This window comes from Arvicanthis niloticus, chromosome 17 (genome assembly GCF_011762505.2).
Source record: "Arvicanthis niloticus isolate mArvNil1 chromosome 17, mArvNil1.pat.X, whole genome shotgun sequence".
In the NCBI taxonomy this organism is placed as follows: domain Eukaryota; kingdom Metazoa; phylum Chordata; class Mammalia; order Rodentia; family Muridae; genus Arvicanthis; species Arvicanthis niloticus.
Genome location: NC_047674.1, coordinates 14,124,920 through 14,144,025, shown reverse-complemented (window position 1 = coordinate 14,144,025; position 19,106 = coordinate 14,124,920). Strand labels below are relative to the sequence as shown.

General features: G+C 45.6%; 1 protein-coding gene across 13 annotated transcripts in view; it reads left to right on the top strand.

Annotated features, from left to right (window-relative positions):
* Positions 1–10,962, top strand: part of Lrrfip1 (LRR binding FLII interacting protein 1) — a 128,510-nt gene extending 117,548 nt beyond the window's left edge. For all 13 annotated transcript variants that reach the window (XM_034522081.2, XM_076914809.1, XM_076914808.1 and 10 more), the window contains 5 exons: positions 2,382–2,431; positions 4,702–4,819; positions 5,366–5,445; positions 8,212–8,316; positions 10,107–10,962. In XM_034522081.2, the coding sequence (XP_034377972.1) occupies positions 2,382–2,431; positions 4,702–4,819; positions 5,366–5,445; positions 8,212–8,316; positions 10,107–10,217 (464 nt within the window). In that variant the 3' untranslated portion in view covers positions 10,218–10,962. The remainder of the gene's footprint in view (positions 1–2,381; positions 2,432–4,701; positions 4,820–5,365; positions 5,446–8,211; positions 8,317–10,106) is intronic.
* The last annotated feature ends 8,144 nt before the right edge of the window (positions 10,963–19,106 follow it).

Sequence of the window (19,106 nt, the reverse complement as noted above, 5' to 3'; positions counted from 1 at the left end):
GTTTGCTCTGTGCCCACATGAAGTCACTTCTGGCTTCGAGCTCCCTCCAGGGTTCCAGAAAATCCAGTTTTAAGTGCTTTCATCATTGTCATGTGAGCCCCACTGCTGCGAGGCTGTCCTGGCGCTAGTGTGGAAGCTGAGAGAGTGGCTCTGACACTCTGAACATGCCCATGTGTTCCCCGTTAGGGAAGGTCTCCATTGGTGTTCTCCTAAAATGTGCCCATGCATAGAGCTGTCTGTGGAAGAGGATAAAAGTGGTGAGCAAGAGGGCTGGAGAGATGGCTCAGCAGTTAAGTGCACTGACTGCTCTTCCAGAGGTGCTGAGTTCAATTCCCAGCCACCACATGGTGGCTCACAACCATCAGTAATAGGATCTGATGCCCTCATGGGATCCGATGCCCTTTTCTGGTGTGTCTGAAGAGAAAGTAAGGAAACACTGACTGTATGTGGGCATGTCCTGTGAAACAGGACAGGCGAGCTGCTGCGTGCTCTACATCTATGCCATGAAAATGCACTGGCCAGTGGCTGAAGGAGGGTAGTCCCCTGCCCATGCATACCCCTTGGGTGCTGTAACAAGAAAAGAGAAGCAGTTGAACCATCCTTTTTTCTGGAAGGAGGCAGCCTCAGGAAAGGTGGAAGCTGCCACCATTAGGTTCTGTCAGAGAAGGTAGAAGGAGGGGACTCAGGGAAAGGTGCAGCCAGTGCATTTCCTGGACCCCCACCATCACATTTGAGCATACAGAAGGGACAAGTCCCTTGGGCAATGGGGGTAGGGATAGGATGGCTAAAAGTACCCCATACCGTGCAAAGTCCATGTTGAAGACATCTGTCACGAACAAATCACTAGACTTGGGAAAGCTTCCTTTTGCTTATGGAAGATGGGAGTCCCACCTTTCAAAGTTGGGTATGGGGTTGATTGGCCTTGATCAGTGACCCTAGGATAGAGTTTCTAAGATACCCAGACTTCAAGATAACCAAAGCAATCAGGAGCTTGGAAAATTCCAGCACTTGTTTGGGTACCTCAAGAATTTTCTTGAAGGTGCTAACTCTCTGCTTCCCATTTTGAGTCTCAAAACTACAGCAGAAAGTTTGCTAAAATTTAACATATTAAAACAAAGATTTTTAAAATCCCTCTAATGATATAAAGATAGCTTTAATATCCAGCCAACTAATTTTAACATGAGTCGATTAAAGTAGGACACTAAAGAATCAGAAAACTGTTAATTCTTGACAAGTACCCGCTTAAGAGGTTTGGGGAAGATGGTTAGCAAAGGGTAACTTAGATGAAAACGAAGGTGAGTTTCACAAGTATGCATTTTCACACATGACTCATCCAAGTTAATTAGTTAATTTCTAGCCAATTCTGAAGGAGTCATAGTGTCGACAAGATCACGTTGGGAATGGGAGCTCTAGGCCAGGTTTTAAGGGTTCCACTGAGGGGGTTCAAGTCCTGATCTGAAAAGGCCATGGAGAGCAGTGGTCAGGGACACCCTAAGGTTGGGCTGTGATCCCTTAGGCATTAGGGGCATCACCTACCCCTCACACTGGGCCTCCCCTTCATCTGAAGGTGAATGCAAGATGCTTGTCCATGGGGACCCTGGGCTCTGGACCAGCTTACAGCAGATAAACTGTAAGTGGCAACAGGGTCTTCATAGGCATTCAGCACCCCCATCAGTATCCAACATCCTGATTTTTTACCTTCAGATATAAAAATCTCATTCAGCATCTGTTCTTCCAATAGATCAGAGTTATTTAGTACTCTTAGAGAGATTTGGGGGACTCACACACTCACACACACACACACAAGCATCCTTCTATACCACCTCTTGGAGGTGGGAGGAATTTGTACAGGAATTAAAGCCATTACTATGCTTTTCTTTAAAACAAAAAGTAACAGCCTATTATAACTGGCTTAGTAGACATGTTGTCATTGGCTCAGGGTTTGTAGAGAATTAAAACTCCCAACATCGGTGAGTGTATGCGAGCAAGGAGCAAGATAGCTAGGCATGGAGTGTAAATTTGGAAAGAGCTCTCCTTGAAACTTTGGCGCTCGTGAACAGCAACATTGCACATTGCTAAACCGTGAAGCCTGTGAGATCTTGTGTTGCAGCGTGTTTCCCTAGCGTTCTTGCATGCTAGCCTAAATAGAAGAGTAGCCTGTTTGCATGAGCCGGAGGCTGCCCTGATGAGAAGCATGTCGGGAGGCTGGCACCACCCTTTGGCTGAGTTCCTCCCCGTCCTGTCTGTGGCCTCATCCATTGTGGTACGTGTTTAACCTACACTTCATCACTCATTCCACTAACCGATCTGTATGTTATTCTGTTAGTGACATGCTGCGAGGCCAGGATACAGATTCACCTATGTCTTTCTGATTTCTTCAGATGTTAGGTTGAAAAAGCTCATTGATGAACGGGAATGTTTGTTGGAACAGGTAACCGTCTTTCTATTGTTTTACAACACTTTTGAGTAGGGTACCTGAGACCATGCGCCTCCTCCCAGCCTGCCTTCCTACTCACTCTGGAGACCCCTAAATGCGCGTTTGAGAACAAGACTGGCTTGATGATTTGATCTAAATAGAGCAGTATTGTCACACAAGGCTTAGGGAGGACTGGAAGCCATAAGGCAGCCTTTGGGACATTCCACATGCATTGCTGTGTTGATGAATGTTGCTGTGGAAGATGGAGGTGCTCTGTTGAGAGACAGGACGTCCACTTGTACCTGCACATGGGCTTTGTGCAGCAGGCATTTCTTTGAATGTCTGATCAAAATTGGTTTTAATTATCATTTTTTCTTTATTCTTGAGAATTTCACACATGTATGCAAGGAAATAAGATCATAGCCACCTCCAATGTCCCTCCTTCAGCTCCATCCGTGTCCCACCAACATGTCCCCTCTGAACTTTATGTTCTCCCTGTCCCGATAATGGACTAAGGTCAATTAGTGGCTGCCTTTATGTGCATGAATGTGGGGCCATCCATTGGAGCACAGGAAACCTAGCAGCAGGGACAGCCTAAAAACAGAATGATTCTTCCCCAGCAGCTATAAGAAATCCTAATAGCTCCTCGATAAGGGGTGGGGCCTAGAGAGCACCTCCCCCTGCCTGTGCTGAAATTCTGACTGGCTAGATCTTGCACAGGCAATACAGCTGCTCTAAGTTGACAAGTGAGCTAGCTACCTCAGGTCTAGAAGATAGCACTTCATGCACTCCTCCCCCCATAGTCCAATTCTTACATTCTTTCTGCCTCCTCTCTGTGACATTCCCCGTGCTCTGGGGAGTGGCTGGTTATAAAGGTGTCCCATTTCGGACTGAGCTGTCAGTCTTCACACTTTGACCAACTCTGAGTCTGCATTGAGGGCTGCTACTGCAAAGAGATGCTTCTCAGACCAACGTTGGGCGCAGCCCCAGGACTATCCAAGTATAAACAAACATCTAGAAAGCAGGATTGTTTAAACCTTGACTTATCTCTGTCCCTCTCTCTGACTTCAGGAAGTGCCGAAGGGCTGTTTCATCTTTCTTGTCTGTGGGATAGTTAAAAATTATTCCTCAGCCTCTTTCCCAGGGAACCAATTTCCTCCAACATTCCCTGCAGCCACATGGGTTTGCTCACCTTTTACAGCCTTTCAGAATCAGATTACACTGTCAGCTGCTCCTCTGCTGCCGCCCACCCCCCACCCCCCATACATTCTGTAAGGCCCCCTCCTTAAAGCTTGACCAGTGCCTCTAGGCCAACATGTAGCTTGACCAAGTTCTATACAGAAGCATACAGTTTTATTGGGAACTTGATTCCCATATTCCTGCATCCTCTTTTATATCTTTGTGAATAAAGCAAAGATCAGTATCATGAAGAGTTGCCAACTCTTTATCACCATTCCAAGGTTTTATTTGTTTGGTTTGGTTTTGTTTTTTTTTTGTTTTTTTTTTTTTTTTTTGCAGTCTACTTCTGAATCCCAGAAGAATTTCAGCCTTAGAGGCTGAGGGAATAGCTCAATTAGTAAAGTGTTTGCAGAACAAGCATGAGGACCTGAGTTCGAATCCTCAGCACCCACTTAAAGCTGGATGTGGTAACACACACCTATAATCCCAGTGCTGAAGAAGTGGAGACAGGTGGATTCCTGGAGTTGATTGATCAGCCAGCCTCCCTGAGTAGATAAGCTAGGTTCAGTGAGAGACCCTGCCTCAAAAAAAGAAAGAGAAAGGAAGGAGAGAGAAAGAGAGAAAGAGAGAGAGAGAGAGAGAGAGAGAGAGAGAGAGAGAGAGAGAGAGAGAGAAGATATGGTTGAACATAATGGCAGAACACAGTGCTAACCTCTGGCTTCCGTATGCACACACTCATACAAACACATACATACAATGTACACAAAAATTGTCCACTAGGTTACAAAAGAATTCATGCTTGAGGTCATAAAGTCTTTGTCCCACCTACTCCCTTCTGAGATGAGCTCTGGTCCTCAGAAACTTTTTGGTAGTTTATTTGGATTGGCCTTTATTAAAGAGGGTCCCTCTGGCCAGTGGAGGACAGGCTAGACTGAAATGTTTCCATGACATTCTCCCATATACTCCTGTGACCCCTGCCTCTAACCCCTGGGATCATGCTAACAGCAAGGCCTGACGTGTTTTTCTGCCTATGACAGTCTCTAAACTCAGCTTTTCCGTTTCCTTTGGGAAAAAGAAATAAACATATTTTGCTGGGGTGTTTTCAGATTAAGAAGCTCAAAGGGCAGCTGGAGGGAAGACAGAAGAACAGCAAGCTGGACCTTCTTCGAGCAGAAGATGGTATCTTGGAGAATGGGACAGACGTGCACGCCATGGATCTACAAAGTGAGCTTTGACCCCTGTGTGGAAGCGCACGCTTTTGTGTATAGTGATTATAAGTGCTTGTGGTAAAGGTTAGCTGGCATTCCCTCCTGTCCCCTGAAAGCTCCTGGGTTCCACAGCACAAAGACTTTTTCTGTGAGTAAAGCAAAGTGTGGAGAAGGCAGCATGAGCCTGTGGGATGGAGCGGGTGTCCCAGGATGCACAAGTGGACGTACACACGTACACGGAAACACATTTGGTTTCCTTCCTGTGATAGGCATGGTTTATATTAGTCAACTAAAACAGACTTACAGGAGATGAGGTTAGACTCGGCCCCTCTCCTTCATCTCCTTTGTCACATCTCTGGGGGTTCCTTCTTAACCTGGGTCTTCTACGTACACATAAGAGGTACGGACATGTTCCTAGCCAAGGCCCAGAGAGGGCATGCCTTGTCTGATTCTGTGGAGGCTGAGATTAGACCATGAAGACATGTGAGAGGACGATTCCCAGGAACAGAATGTTTTAGAGCCCGAGAACTTAACCCATGTTCCTTTCTTTGTCACCCTTTAGGAGATGCCAACAGACAGATCAGCGACCTCAAATTTAAACTTGCAAAATCTGAGCAAGAGATAACTGCCTTAGAGCAAAATGTATGTTGACTCTCCCCAGTCCTGGGCAGTCTGTAGATGGATGGGTGGTTGCGTGGAGTCTGAATGGCCGGGGGGCCGAAAGCACCGGAGCAGTGGTCCTCAACCTTCCTGACACGGTGACACTTTTATACAGCTCACCATGTTGTGGTGACCTCACGTGACACTTTTATACAGCTCACCATGTTGTGGTGACCTCACGTGACACTTTTATACAGCTCCCCATGTTGTGGTGACCTCACGTGACACTTTTATACAGCTCCCCGTGTTGTGGTGACCTCACGTGACACTTTTATACAGCTCCCCGTGTTGTGGTGACCTCACGTGACACTTTTATACAGCTCACCGTGTTGTGGTGACCTCACGTGACACTTTTATACAGCTCACCGTGTTGTGGTGACCTCACGTGACACTTTTATACAGCTCACCGTGTTGTGGTGACCTCACGTGACACTTTTATACAGCTCACCGTGTTGTGGTGACCTCCAATCATAAGATTATTTTCATTACTACATCATAACTGTAATTTTGCTAATTATGAATCATGATGTAAATACCTGATATACAGGAGATCTGATATGCAACCCCTGTGAAAGGGTCTTCCAACACCCTAGAGGTCATGACCCCCAGGTTGAGAACCTCTTCAAGAGACTTTGAGAATCAAATGAGGTTCTAGGGAGGCAGGAGGATGAACCTGAGTTCAGATCCCAGCTCCTGTGTGCAAAGTCAGGTATGGCATAGCACGTCTGTATTCCTTGCCTGGATGGTGAAGACAGAAGGATTCCTAGGGTTTGCTGGCCATCCAGGCTACCTAATCCATGAAGTTCAGGCTCAGTGAGAGACCTTATCTCAAGTATAAGGTGCCTGATGCACATTATACTTGTCACCCTTTAGGAGATGCCAACAGACAGATCAGCGACCTCAGATTTAAACTTGCAAAATCTGAGCAAGAGATAACTGCCTTAGAGCAAAATGTATGTTGTGTAGCCTCAGGATCCACAGGTCCTGAGGATGTGGTTTAAGGCAGTAAAGTCTCTTACGGCATTTATTTACTTAGTCTTTTGTTGTTTTTGAGAAAGGGTCTCAGTGTGGCCCAGGCTGGTCTCAAACTCACTATGTAGCAAAGGGTGACCTTGAACTCCTGATCCCCCTGCCTCTACTTCCCAAGTGCTGAGATTACAAGAGTATTCCCATGCCTGGCTTTCAAGACACTGCTTGCAGAGAGTTGGGAAGGAAAGTTCAGGAACCGTTGTTTATTATTAGACTCTAAATTGTCACAGTGGTACTCATGTTTTATAAATGGCTGTAATAACAAAACAACTCGTGCCAATGTGGCTGGTAAATGTTCCAAACTTTATTGTTTATTTTATATGGGAGTGTAGCTCAGTCTGTAAAGTGCTTGCAAGGCAGCCTGAATTAGATCCTCAGAACCCTCCTGAAAGGCTGAGCACAGTGGCAAGAGCTTACCATTCCCTGCTGCAGGCCAATGAGTACCTTGTTTCAAGAAAACATGGTGGACGGCTCGTGAAGAACAACCCCCAGTGTTATGCACCCACATACACATTAATACACATACACATAAAAATAATTAAAATAGTTGTTAATTCATCACATATCTTAGTTAGGGTTTTACTGCTATGAACAGAAATCATGACCAACGCAATGCTTACACAAACAATATTTAAGTGGAGCTGGCTTACAGGTTCAGAGGTTCCGTCCATTATCATCAAGGTGGGAACATGGCAGCATCCAGGCAGGCATGGTGCAGGAGGAGCTGAGAGTTCTTCATCTTCATCTGCAGGCTGCTAGCAGAATACTAGCTTCAAGGCAGCTAGGATGAGGCTCTTAAAACCAACACCCACAGTGACACATCTACTCCAACAAGACCGCACCTTCTAATAGTGCCACTCCCTGGGCCAAGCATATACAAACCATCGTAACACACTTCATGCCCAGATATCTTTTTCCTTGAGCTTCTAGCCTTTCTTCCTGCAGCCAGATGAACAAACATGGGGCCTCCTACCTCTGTATCCTGGACCCTAGCGACAGCCTCTGGCCAATTCTAGGGTGAGGAGGACAAAGGAGGCACTTTCCCCTCCTTTGTGTGGATGTATGTGCTGGAACTTTTCATAGAAACAAAGGGTGATGCTATATATTCAGGATGATCTTGAATTTTGATCCTCCTGCCTCTGTGTCCCAAGTGCTGGGATGTGGACACACACCCTCACATCTAGCTATGGACACACACCCTCATGTCCAGCCGTGGACACACACCCTTATGTCCAGCCATGGACACACACCTCACGTCCACATGAAGCTTCCCTCCTCTTACGCTGTCATTACTATCCTTCCACAGCGGCAGCCTAGGAGATGAGCCGAGGTCCTACCAACATCATTCTGCCTTCCATTCTACCCAGGCCAGTGGGCACAGGCCAGAGGGCAATCAATATCTTGCCGTCACACTCAGTTTTTTATTTGAGTTTTGAGATTTGAACTTGGGTCCTTTTACAAGCACTTTTAAGTCCCACAAGAGGGTTATGAAGGCAAAGAGACATCTACCCTTTAGACTGCAGCCATTTGCTGTCAGGATGAGGTCACTTAGAAATGCTACCAGACAACTTGGTAGAGCTGAGGTAACATCCAAAATGCCACACTGTTACTCACACAGCATATTTTTTCGTTTCATTAAATTAAAGCATCCTTTGATCACAAAAATAGCAAAGCAAACAGTGAATGAGTTTGTGAGAATGGCCTTCTTCTTCCTTTCAGGTTATAAGGTTAGAGAGCCAAGTAACACGCTATAGAGCAGCGGCTGAAAACGCAGAAAAAATAGAGGATGAACTGAAGGCGGAAAAACGGAAGCTCCAAAGAGAGGTAAAGTGCCTAGGCCCTGCTTCTACTCCTTTGAAAACGGAATGTTTTACTTTCCTGAAGCGATCTGGCCAAGCTACTCACTTGGAAAATACAGCATCTGCTCAGCATGTGGCTGCATGCTGGAGTGCAGTCACAGTTAATAAGTGAATCATTTCGATGTATACCGTAAGCCTTGCTTTCCGTGTTCTGTCCCCTGACAGCTGACACGTGTTCAGTCTTTGATCATTGCTCTCCCCACTCAGCAGACACCCAACCACCATCACCCTGGTTTCTCCCTGTACAAGTTCAGTATTTAGTGAGGTGTTTGAGACCCTGAGGAAGGAGGTAGGAGGTGGGACTCTTATGTCCTAGAACCCCAGCCACCAAGCAGAGCCATGGGTTAGACACTATCAACTGACAGCCCCTCTAGAGCTCCCTCCCGAGGGCCAGCCCTCTGCCCTGCTGTCTGCTGGCCTGGGAGCAGCCCATTCACATGGCTGACTATATGGCACCAAAGCCCTCTGCCCCTGGCTCCAGGCTGGGGCTGTTAGAGGCTCTGACATTCAAGCTTTAATTTCCAGCTGCAGAGACCTTGGTCCCGGCTCCCCCACACTAGAGAGTTACTTTCTCTAGCTGGTCCAGGCTCTTCTCCATTTGTAGTTGTCGGCTCGCTACACTCATCATTTCTGAGCCCATCAAGACCCACAGGACAGTGCAGGTCTGGAGTCGTTTCAAATGAGGAACATCTCTTAGTTAAGATGCCAGAACTGAAGTAAGTCATACATCGTTATTCAATTAGGAAATGCTCACAGATCCCAAGTGGTCAGTCTGGAGCTGCAGCCCATGAATCTCCCTTCATCTCTAGCCATGCCTACTAACCAGAGATGATCTAAGCCTGCTCCATCAACACTCCAGGCCCTACCCACGTGCTATTGAAGAGGGGCCTTCAGGCTCTTTCCCCTCACTCTTGCTGCCCTGTGACTGGTGTGTGGTGTTGTCTGTGAATGATAGCTCTGTCATCCCTTCCACCTGCTGCCAATCAACAATTATTTGAGGGGGAAGGAAAGAAAAGAAAATATAGGTTATATTTCTGTTATTTGGTTCATTCCTTTGGTTCAAACCATTCATGAAACTAATCAAAATACTCTTCTGGGAGCCTGGGATCCAGGTCAACGGTAGAGTGCACGCTGAGCACACACGGTCCTGTGTTCAAATCCCAGCACCAACTTCTTTTTAGTTTAGAAAAATATTCTGGTATGCAACATGTATTATAAATCATTTGAATGTATTTTACATTCTGAGTGGTAAATACACTTTGAAGAAAGAGACAGACAGACAGACAGAGAGAGAGAGAGAGAGACTCTCTGATCATTGCTCTCCCCAGACAGACAGACAGACAGACAGACATATACAGATGGAAAGATGGCTCTATGGTTAGGAATACTGGCTGCTCTTGCAGAAGACCCACATTCAGTTCCCTGCACCTACGTGACAGGTCACAAATGTCTATAACTCGCTTTCAGGGATTCCAGTGCTATCTTTTTACCTCCTTGGGTACCTGCATGCATGTAGTGCATAGGCATAAGCATATAAATGAATAAAATATAATTAAAACAAAAAATAACCTTGATAAGATGTGACCAAGTATTTTAAAAAGGAAAAAGAAAAGAAAAACATGCGCACACACAATTTTTAGGATTCCAGTGTGGCTGGGCTATATACCCCACCATGTTGGCTGGGCTATACACCCCGCCGTGTTGGGAGGAAGCAAGGCCCCCAGGCTCATTCATTGTCTTCTCTCCTTCTTCTAGCTGCGCTCCGCACTGGACAAAACAGAAGAGCTTGAGGTGAGCAACGGCCACCTAGTAAAGCGACTGGAAAAGATGAAAGCCAACCGCAGCGCGCTCTTGTCCCAGCAATAAATACGAACAGCAAGTGGGCACCTCTCTGGGGACTCAGATGCCTAGCGTGGCTTCATGAGCTTTTATCTGTACTGTCGGGAGCATTGCATCTTTCCCTGCCTCTGAGGGAAGAAGTGCTTCCACGCAAGGGTCACCCCGGGAGCCCAGCAGCACCAGATGCCTCTGTCTGCAGACCCTTGCCCCGGCCGTGATGATACTCAGAGGCTGCAGGTTTCTCCATAAGCACACTGGGTCTCATGAGAGCTCTGGACTTGACGCACAGGGACCTCTTAATGCCACCAACAAGGGGTGATTGAGGTCGAGGTTAAGGCGGGACTTGCATTTTTCTTTTGTGTCTTGCTGAAGGTTAAGGGAAAATGTTCCAGTGTTGGGGACTATCCGTGGTGGAACCTACAGTCCCAATGACTCCAGTAGTGTCTCTTAGTCTCTGCTTCCCATACACAAAACACTGTGGAACCACAAGCCATTACCAAGCAACGCTCCTCCGCTGGAGACAAGGCGATGGTCTAGACGTAAAGTGACCTTAAGAAGACTCTTTACAGGCAACACATGAAGCTTTTCTAAGGGACTTTTGCATTGGTTCAGTTATAAGAGTACTTTTCCCAGGGTCATTCTGCGGTAGCTTCACAGAAAACAACAGCTTTTCATTTGCATTATTTAATCCTTATATTTGGAATTGAAGTTGTTAACTTCTTTTAAAGAATGTACTGCTAGGAAAAAAACATTTTAAAAATGAAACATTAAAGAGAGTTGTGTGGGTTTTTTTTTTTTTAAGATTTTACTTTTATGTGCATGAATGTTTGCCTGTGTATATCTATGTGCACCACCATGTGTGCAGTACCGGGAGAGGCCAGAAGAGGATGTTGGATCCCAGGACTGGATTTCCAGATGGTTGTGAGTCATCAGAATCAAACTTGGGTCTTGGAGCCTGTGCTCTGAACCATCGAGGAATCTCTTCTATTCCTGAAGCCATGTGTTTTTAGTTTTCCTCACTGAGAAAGATCATCACTGTGGGGAATGATTAGCTAGCACCCGGGCGTGGGATCTTGTTGGACTGTGTTGGTTTCCATGGCTGGCCCGCAGCCGAAAGAAACGAGGGAGAGGAAAGGCTCTGACTGTGATTGTGAGTGTGAACTGAACCAGCAGCGTCAAGAGATACTGGGCAAGGCGTGAGGTCAGGGAGTTATGAAAACACAAGTCAAAGTGCTAGAGGTCATGAGGGTCCACGCCTAGGCCTATGTAGACCCAGAGTATTCAAAGCAATGTTTCACTGGCTCCCGAGTAATCCTGTGCTTCCTTCTGTATGCCATCCACTCACAGGGACCAGCACTGAGGAGGAATCTGTGGGTCAGGACAGGGGAGCAGAGTTTCCATGGGGGTGGGGTGGAGGCAGAATACTGGGTGACCTTCAGTGCACACCCTACTCACTGCAAGGGAGGAAGAAGGAAAGAAACTCAGCAGAAGTGGGAGTGTTACGGCTCAGATGGAAAGGCATCTTCACAGTTGGGAGCCAAGGAAAGCCACAAACTCACACCAAACACAAAACTCACACTAGAGATTCATTGGGAGAGAAAAACTCAAGAGGGTGGCTGCCTCTGCTCTGAGTGAGAAGCAGCAGAGAACTGAGCAGAAGGCAGGGTTCTAGATAGGGTTTCTTGTGGGGGGGCAGAGCTTTTCAGGGTGAGCATTGGTGGGATTTAAAGTCCTGCCTGGGTATTTAAGGATGATAGAGCTGCTCCCACTGACATGCCTGGCTTACTTTGCTGCAGCTGTACAAAGATGCCATCTGATTCCTGGTATGGAGGATACTTGGGACTAGAGGATTCCTACTCAGGGATCATAGTCCTACCCAGGAGCCTCAGGAACAGTGTTTCCAATCTTCCATCATTTAAGGAATAAACAGTATTCCCCTAGTCATGGCCTGTGTGTAATGCCACTAGTTGTCTATTTGCTGTCCCCAACTACTTCTCTCTGCTTTTTCACCATCTGTACTAGAGCTGCCCCATCACTAGCTGCTGAATGGTCCCTACCTGGCCTCTAGGGGTACCAAGTGCTTGGCAGGTGTGGACAAGAAGACACAGACAGAAGGAGGCTATCATCCTTGCAGCCATCTTGAACCATATACCCTGACAAGAGACTCGTTTACAACAGCCTACAACAGCTGAGCACACTCTGATAACATCTTGTTTTAGATACCCAGGATCTTCCCTTGGGTGTGATTTAGAGCCAAGACTTAAAGGCATGACTTAAGGGTGTGACTTAAAGGCGTGGCTTAGAAGTGAGACATAAAAAAAGCGAGAGGCAGACAGAAGAAAGGATTAGACACTTGTACTTGGAAGAGTACTTGAGACTTGAAACTTGAGGCAGGTAACTTGGAACTGGGAAAGAGACTAGCAATTTAGAACTAGGATTAGGATTTGAGACTTGGTGCTAGGAACTAGGGACTTGGACTAGGAAGAGAGACTGAAGAATAGATGGTATTGAATCACACTCTGTCTGGTCTCCATTCTTCACGTCCAGCCTCACTCTCTCTCTTGCTGAACCCTGACCCGCAGACCAGAGCAGCCTGGGGCAGTGCAGGCTTTAACAATTTAACCCCCAAGGCTTTTGGCAGTGCGGGTTCCAATATTGATGGAGCGGTCTGTGACATTTTGGCCCCCAAGCATGGGGCAGAGCGGTTCTCAACATTTTTGGCACCCAATGTGGGGCAGAGAGGTCCTCAACAGCAGGTACCACGGGTCTTGGTGAAGTGACTGCCTGAGTCTATCTCCAACAGGCCATGTGAAGCTTCAGGTGAGCACTTCCTACATCCCCAAAGCTTCCTATACTATGGGAGACAACAAAGTAGAAGAGAGGAGCCCTCGGGTTTGTCTTTAATCCCCCCACCCCCAGCTCTGGATTCACTACCCCCACCCAGGGCCAGAAGAAGTCATCAAACTCTGCCTTCCAAGAATAGAGCCTCTATACCCAACCCTAATTTAAACAAGGTATGCCTGCCCAGGTCAGGTGTGATGGGTTTTCTCTGCTTCTCTCCTTGGCCAGGCTGCCAACATGGTGAACCAAGGAGAAGCCATCTCTGTTTTACTACTCTGGCCTATTTGAATTTTCTTAACCTGCCATGGTGTGGAAGCTGGCAGCCTCTAAGAACACAGGTTTGCCCACCATAGTTTTGCTAAATATTTTTGTAACATATTTCCATGTCTAAAACTTCATATTGCCCCCTTATTTTTATTTTTTGAAAACCTGGGTAGTGTAGAATGACTGCAACAAAAGAAACTAGCTTTGTTTCCCCACACGTTAGAATAGCCTGGAAAGTCACCTCAAGAGTCAGCAGAGCTGGAACTTAGCAATGAAACATGGCAGTGGGTACACACGTGAGTCCTGATAGTAGGAAAGTTATGTGAGTTACATAACTAAGTTAAGTTACATAAGTTAAGTTATAGTTACAATCGCAAGGGCAAACAAGAACTAAGCAGGTATGGAGATCCGAGGTGAGCGGATCTGCTGAGCACACTAAAGCTGACCTCAGAGAAGGAAGCTGCTTTCTGGGGACCACTGAGGAAGTCAAGTCAGGGAGAAGCATCCTGGGGATCACTGAGGAAGCCCAGTCAGGAAGGAGCATCCTGGGGGAGCATTAAGAATGTCCAGTCAGGGAGAAGCATCTTGGGGGAGCACTAAGGATGTCCAGTCAAGGAGAAACTCATTAGCAGAGCTGACTCCTGCAAGCAGCAGAGGTCTGTGTGTTCACTACAATGTGTGTGAAGGTGCCAGAGGACAACCTTGTGTGTCATCCCTCAGGAATACTAACCACCTTTCCCTTGAGGTGTGGTTCCTTACTGGCTTGGAGCTCACCATGTAGATTAGGCTGGCTGGCTATTATTGAACCCAGGGATCCACCTGTTCACACACACACACACACACACACACACACACACACACACACACAGCACTGGAATTACAAACACATGCCACTGAATCTGGCTTTTTTTAACATGAGTTCTGATGACAAAACTCACATACTCGTGCTTGCAAAGTAAGCAATTTACTGAGTTGGTAAACAGTCTACAATCCCTAACTGTGATTTTTAAAAATACAGTTAATAAATACGACTATCAAGGACATAGACCTAAGGGTTCTCTTACACACTGCTGATGGGAATATACTCAGTCACTATAAAAGCCAGTAAGGAGGGTACTCAAAAAACTAACAACAGATCTTCCACATGATCCAGCTATAGCCCTCCTGGGCATTTACCTGAAGAACTCTATATCAACATATCACAGAGACAAATGGACATCTGCTGGGGGTTGACCTGGGTGTACTTACTGTGTGTTCGGATGTAGATTTCTGTGGCCCAAGATCTGGTTTTTATACAGAGATATCTGTCTACAGTTTGGATGTTGGCATGGCCAAGCATCTCTGATCCCAATGTTATATAAAAATTGTTTTCTATCATCTCTGATTGACCAATGAATAGCTGATTCAGCCTATGACTGGGCAGTGAGATAGAAAGGCTGGATTTCTGATCCCAGCCAGGGGTCCCAGGGAAAGAGAGAGAAGAATAGAGAAGGACCATGAGGAGAGAAAGTGTGGAGACTATATAGTGGGAGCAGGAGGATTTACCATGAGGTCCTGATGAGAGAGTTACCATGATGACACACATGGAGCAGAGCAAGCCAGGGCAAGACTCAGATTGAAGGTAAAGGACCATGTGGCTGGAAAATAGATAGTTTAGAACTTGGCCAGAAAAATAAAAAATAAGGTCTCTGTGTCTTTACAGGCTAAATAGGTCATAGAAATGCCTTGTGGTTAATTAGGAGCAAATGGGGTTAAGAAAAACACCCCCAAAGAATTGTAGATACAGACATCACTGTTTACTGCAGCAGAGTCCTGCAACCAACCTAGGTGTCCAGCAACAGGGAGCAGTCGAGGAACAGCATGCTCACAATGGGATTCTCTCCCCTTATAAAGAGCAGGGTCACGTCATCTCAAGGATAATGGATGCAATGGAGAGAAGTCAATGGAGCCGATCTTGGAAAGACAAATACTATATGTTTTCTCTCACTAGTGGCTCCTGGAGTTTATATAGATGCATAAAATCGTGTATGTATATACAACATTGAAGTAGAAGTCAAACTGCCATGGGGGACAAGGGGAACAATGGGAGGGGAGGGCACAATACATACATTCATACTTACACAACTATTTGTGGTCCAAAAAGTTAACATATATTGCCATATGAATTCTCATCACCATTTAAATTGACCAGGTGTAAGCATTTTGGCACTTCAAATTTAGTTCATTCATATATAATGTGGCAGCAGAGAATGCTGTCTCTCTTTCTTTCTTTCTTTTTTTTTTTTTTTTTTTTGCTTTAATTATCGAATATTTGTCAAGCATGTCTTTGTTTCAAGGAAATCTTGACCTGAGCTAACCAACAGTAACCCTCAGTAAAACTCTACCACTCAATGACGAGTGTGAGCCCAGAGCTCATGCACAGCCATCACCTCTATCTTCTGTCTCAGCCTTTTCATAAACTGGTGATTCACAACATCTCTGTGTGCTTTCTTGACAATTTAAAGAACTGTGTCCATGGATCCTTCCCATAGAGACTACTCTGGAAAGCCAAGCACAAATATTTGCAATACATAGTGAAGGGACTCTGGCCAGCCCGAGTCTGGCAAACACAACTCTGGCAGGCCTTGCCCTTCTCCCCAATTCCCTCTGCCTCGCTAAAAACCATCAGATTACATTCCTAATGCTAGCCCCTAAGGTCTAGTCCCTTATTTGGCCATTTCTTCTTCCTGACATTGATTACCAAGGTCCACCTATCAAAAGCATTCAAGTCCAGCAATCAAAAGACCTTTTTGGCTCGCCTAATTAACATGCCCAATTAAAATTAAACACCTCATCCTAACATTTGGGTTTCCCTTTTTGCTTTATAAACTGATATTTGCCTATGGGCCATGCTTATCTCCTCTTTATCCCCAAGACAAATACCCTTCCCCCTTTCCCCGTTCCCTTCCCTTCTTGCTTGTCCTATATGTCATGTCTTTCTTATTCCCTGTCCTTTGTGCTGAAAACTTGGGAGTCCTGAGTTGACGCCAATCCTTTCACATCATATGGTCAAATGAAGCAATAAGGAAGCATCAATTTCAACTTTTGAGGGGAGGCGGTTGGGAGGAGTGTAGGAGGACTCGAGACAGGTTTTCTTGTGTAGCCTTGGCTGTCCTGGAACTCACTCTGTAGACCAGGCTGGTCTTTAACTCAAAGAAACTTGACTGTTTCTGCCTTCTGTGTGCTAAGATCAAAAATGTGCACCACCACCACCCAGTTTTTTAAATTTTTCTTTTGTATTTTTTGTTGTTTGTAAGTCTCCATATCTGGAGCCCCACATCATGACAGACGTTAATGGTTTGTATCTAGCTCTATCCCTAGCTGAAATTTATTAACAGACATAATAGATTTATAGATATAGCCATAGCCTGAGCTCATTCTTGTTAGGTTGAACTGACAATTCTTTATAAGTGTTTGAAAGTTTGAAAGCCCTTTGAAATAAAATGGATCTAAGCTATCTATTAGATTTCTGTCAAATGACTCACTTAAAACTAAAGAAAAGCAATTTTAACTGAAAATCACTTCAGCCAGCTGATCTTCCATATGTTGAGAAGTTCAATGAAACTTGTCAGTCTTTCATAATTTCCTAACAAACATTCTCTACAGCTGACGTGATTTCTGGTCTTTCCAGCTCAAGGTATTTTATGTTTGACAATTTTCTGAGCCATTTTATTGCTCCTTAAAGTTACAAAGCACAAGTCCTATAGAACATCACTTACAAAGCTGAGCCAGGCCAGGCGGCACAGGCCTGTCATACAGCTACCTGGGAGGCTGAATGAGGATTGAAAGTTCAGGTCCTTGGGGTAAAGATACTTTCCCACCAGGTCTGATGGTCTGAGTTTATTCACTGAGACCCTGTCTTCGTTGTAGTTTTATTGCTGTGAAGAGACACCATCACCAAAGCAACTCTTATAAAAGGAAACATTTAATTGCGTCTGGCTTACAGTTTCAGAGGTTCAGTCCATTATCATCATGGTGGGAAGCATGGCAGCATCCAGGTAGATCTGCATGGTGCTGAAGGAGCCAAGAGTTCTACATATTGATCTGAAGGCAGAAGAGGCTTCCACAGGCAGCCAGGAGGAGCTCTCATTCCAAACTGGGCAGAGCTTGAGTACAGAGACCTCAAAGCTTACCCCAATGCTGACACATTTTTTTTCTAACAAAGTCACACCTACTCCAACAATGCCACACCTCCTAATAATGCCACTCCCAATGGCCAAGCATTCAAACTCATGAATCTATGAGGGTAAACCTATTCAAACCACCATAGATCCACTCCTGGAAGTTGTCTTCTGACCTCCACAAGTATTCTGTGGTACACACACACACACACTTTTTAAAAAATAATTTTGAAGTCTACCTGGACAACTTTGTGAGACCTCGTCTCACAATAAAAAAGTTGGGCGTGCCAAGAGGCACCATTAGTCCCCATACTTGGGCAGTAGAAATGGGTAGATCTCTGTGAGTCTAAGGCCAACCTGGTCTACATTAGGAGTACCAGGAGAGCTGAGGCAAAACAGAGAGAACCCACCTTAAAAACAAAATCTATCAGACAGGTAGTGATGGTGTATGCCTTTGATAACTGCACTGGGAAGGCAGAGATAGATCTCCAAGTTCTAGCCCAGCCTGGTCTACAAAGCAAGTTAACTAGGATAGCCAGGACTACACAGAGAACTCCTATCTTGAAAAACCAGTCAACCAACCAAATAAAATCAAAAACAAAATTAATCAAAAACACAGAAGGCTGGGGATGTAGCTCAGTGGGAAAGCACTTGTCTAGTATGTAGAGTCCCTACATTCTTTTTCCCATATTGCCCCCCAAAATATAACTTTTTTGCTAGACACTTATCTTGAACTCAGGTAACTAAATTTGTCTATTCTTTTCAGACTACCGTGAGGAAATTTCTTAAGTTCACAGTGTGAGTTATTTATCGCTCTGTAGTAAGTTAACCCACTAAAATAACTTAACTTACCTCACAGTTTCTGTGGTGTCAGGACTCTGAGATTGACATAGCTTGATAGTTCTAGTTTAGGATCCCAAATTCTCAAGGAATCTTTTCCAAGATTCCCTTACTATCACTGACTGTTAGACCATTGGCTAGAGGCTTTGATGATTCTGCCTGGCCACTCCAGACTTGGCTTCTGGGCTTGGAATAGAGGGGAAATAAAAAGAGGAAGGAAGGGAGGAAAAGTGGGAGGGAGGGAGGGAGGGAAGGAGGGAGGGAGGGAGGGAGAAGGATAGAGGGAGGAGGAAGGAAGGGAGGGAGGGAGGGAGGGAGGGAGGAAGGAAGGAAGGAAGGAAGGAAGGAAGGAAGGAAGGAAAGGAAGGAGAAACAAACAAAGAATCTGGAAGCCAAACCTGCCCTGAGGAATGATGTGCTTGTTCTCAATGAGAAGGGAATTAGCTCCTTTTCTTGGTTTGGGTTTTGTTTGTTTTCAGTCTGTTTTATTTTGAGATAGGATCTAGCTATGCTGGCCAGCCTTGCTATATCGCCCAGCCTCACCGTTTATAGAATTTGCCTGGTAACATATAACAAGACTACGCACAGTGTGGGCCATGCCCTCTATGGACAACCCAACTCCCCAGATCTCAGAGATCCTTCACCTAGATGATCTGCTGTCTTCTACAGTCTTAAATGCTGACACATGAAAGATCTGACACTTTCTGCATTGTCTCTTTGGGTAGAAGGGGACAGAGTAAGCATTTGACAGATTTCTGCCAGCCCAGGAAAGAAATTTCCTCAGGGTGCCTTGCTCCCCATACACTTCCAC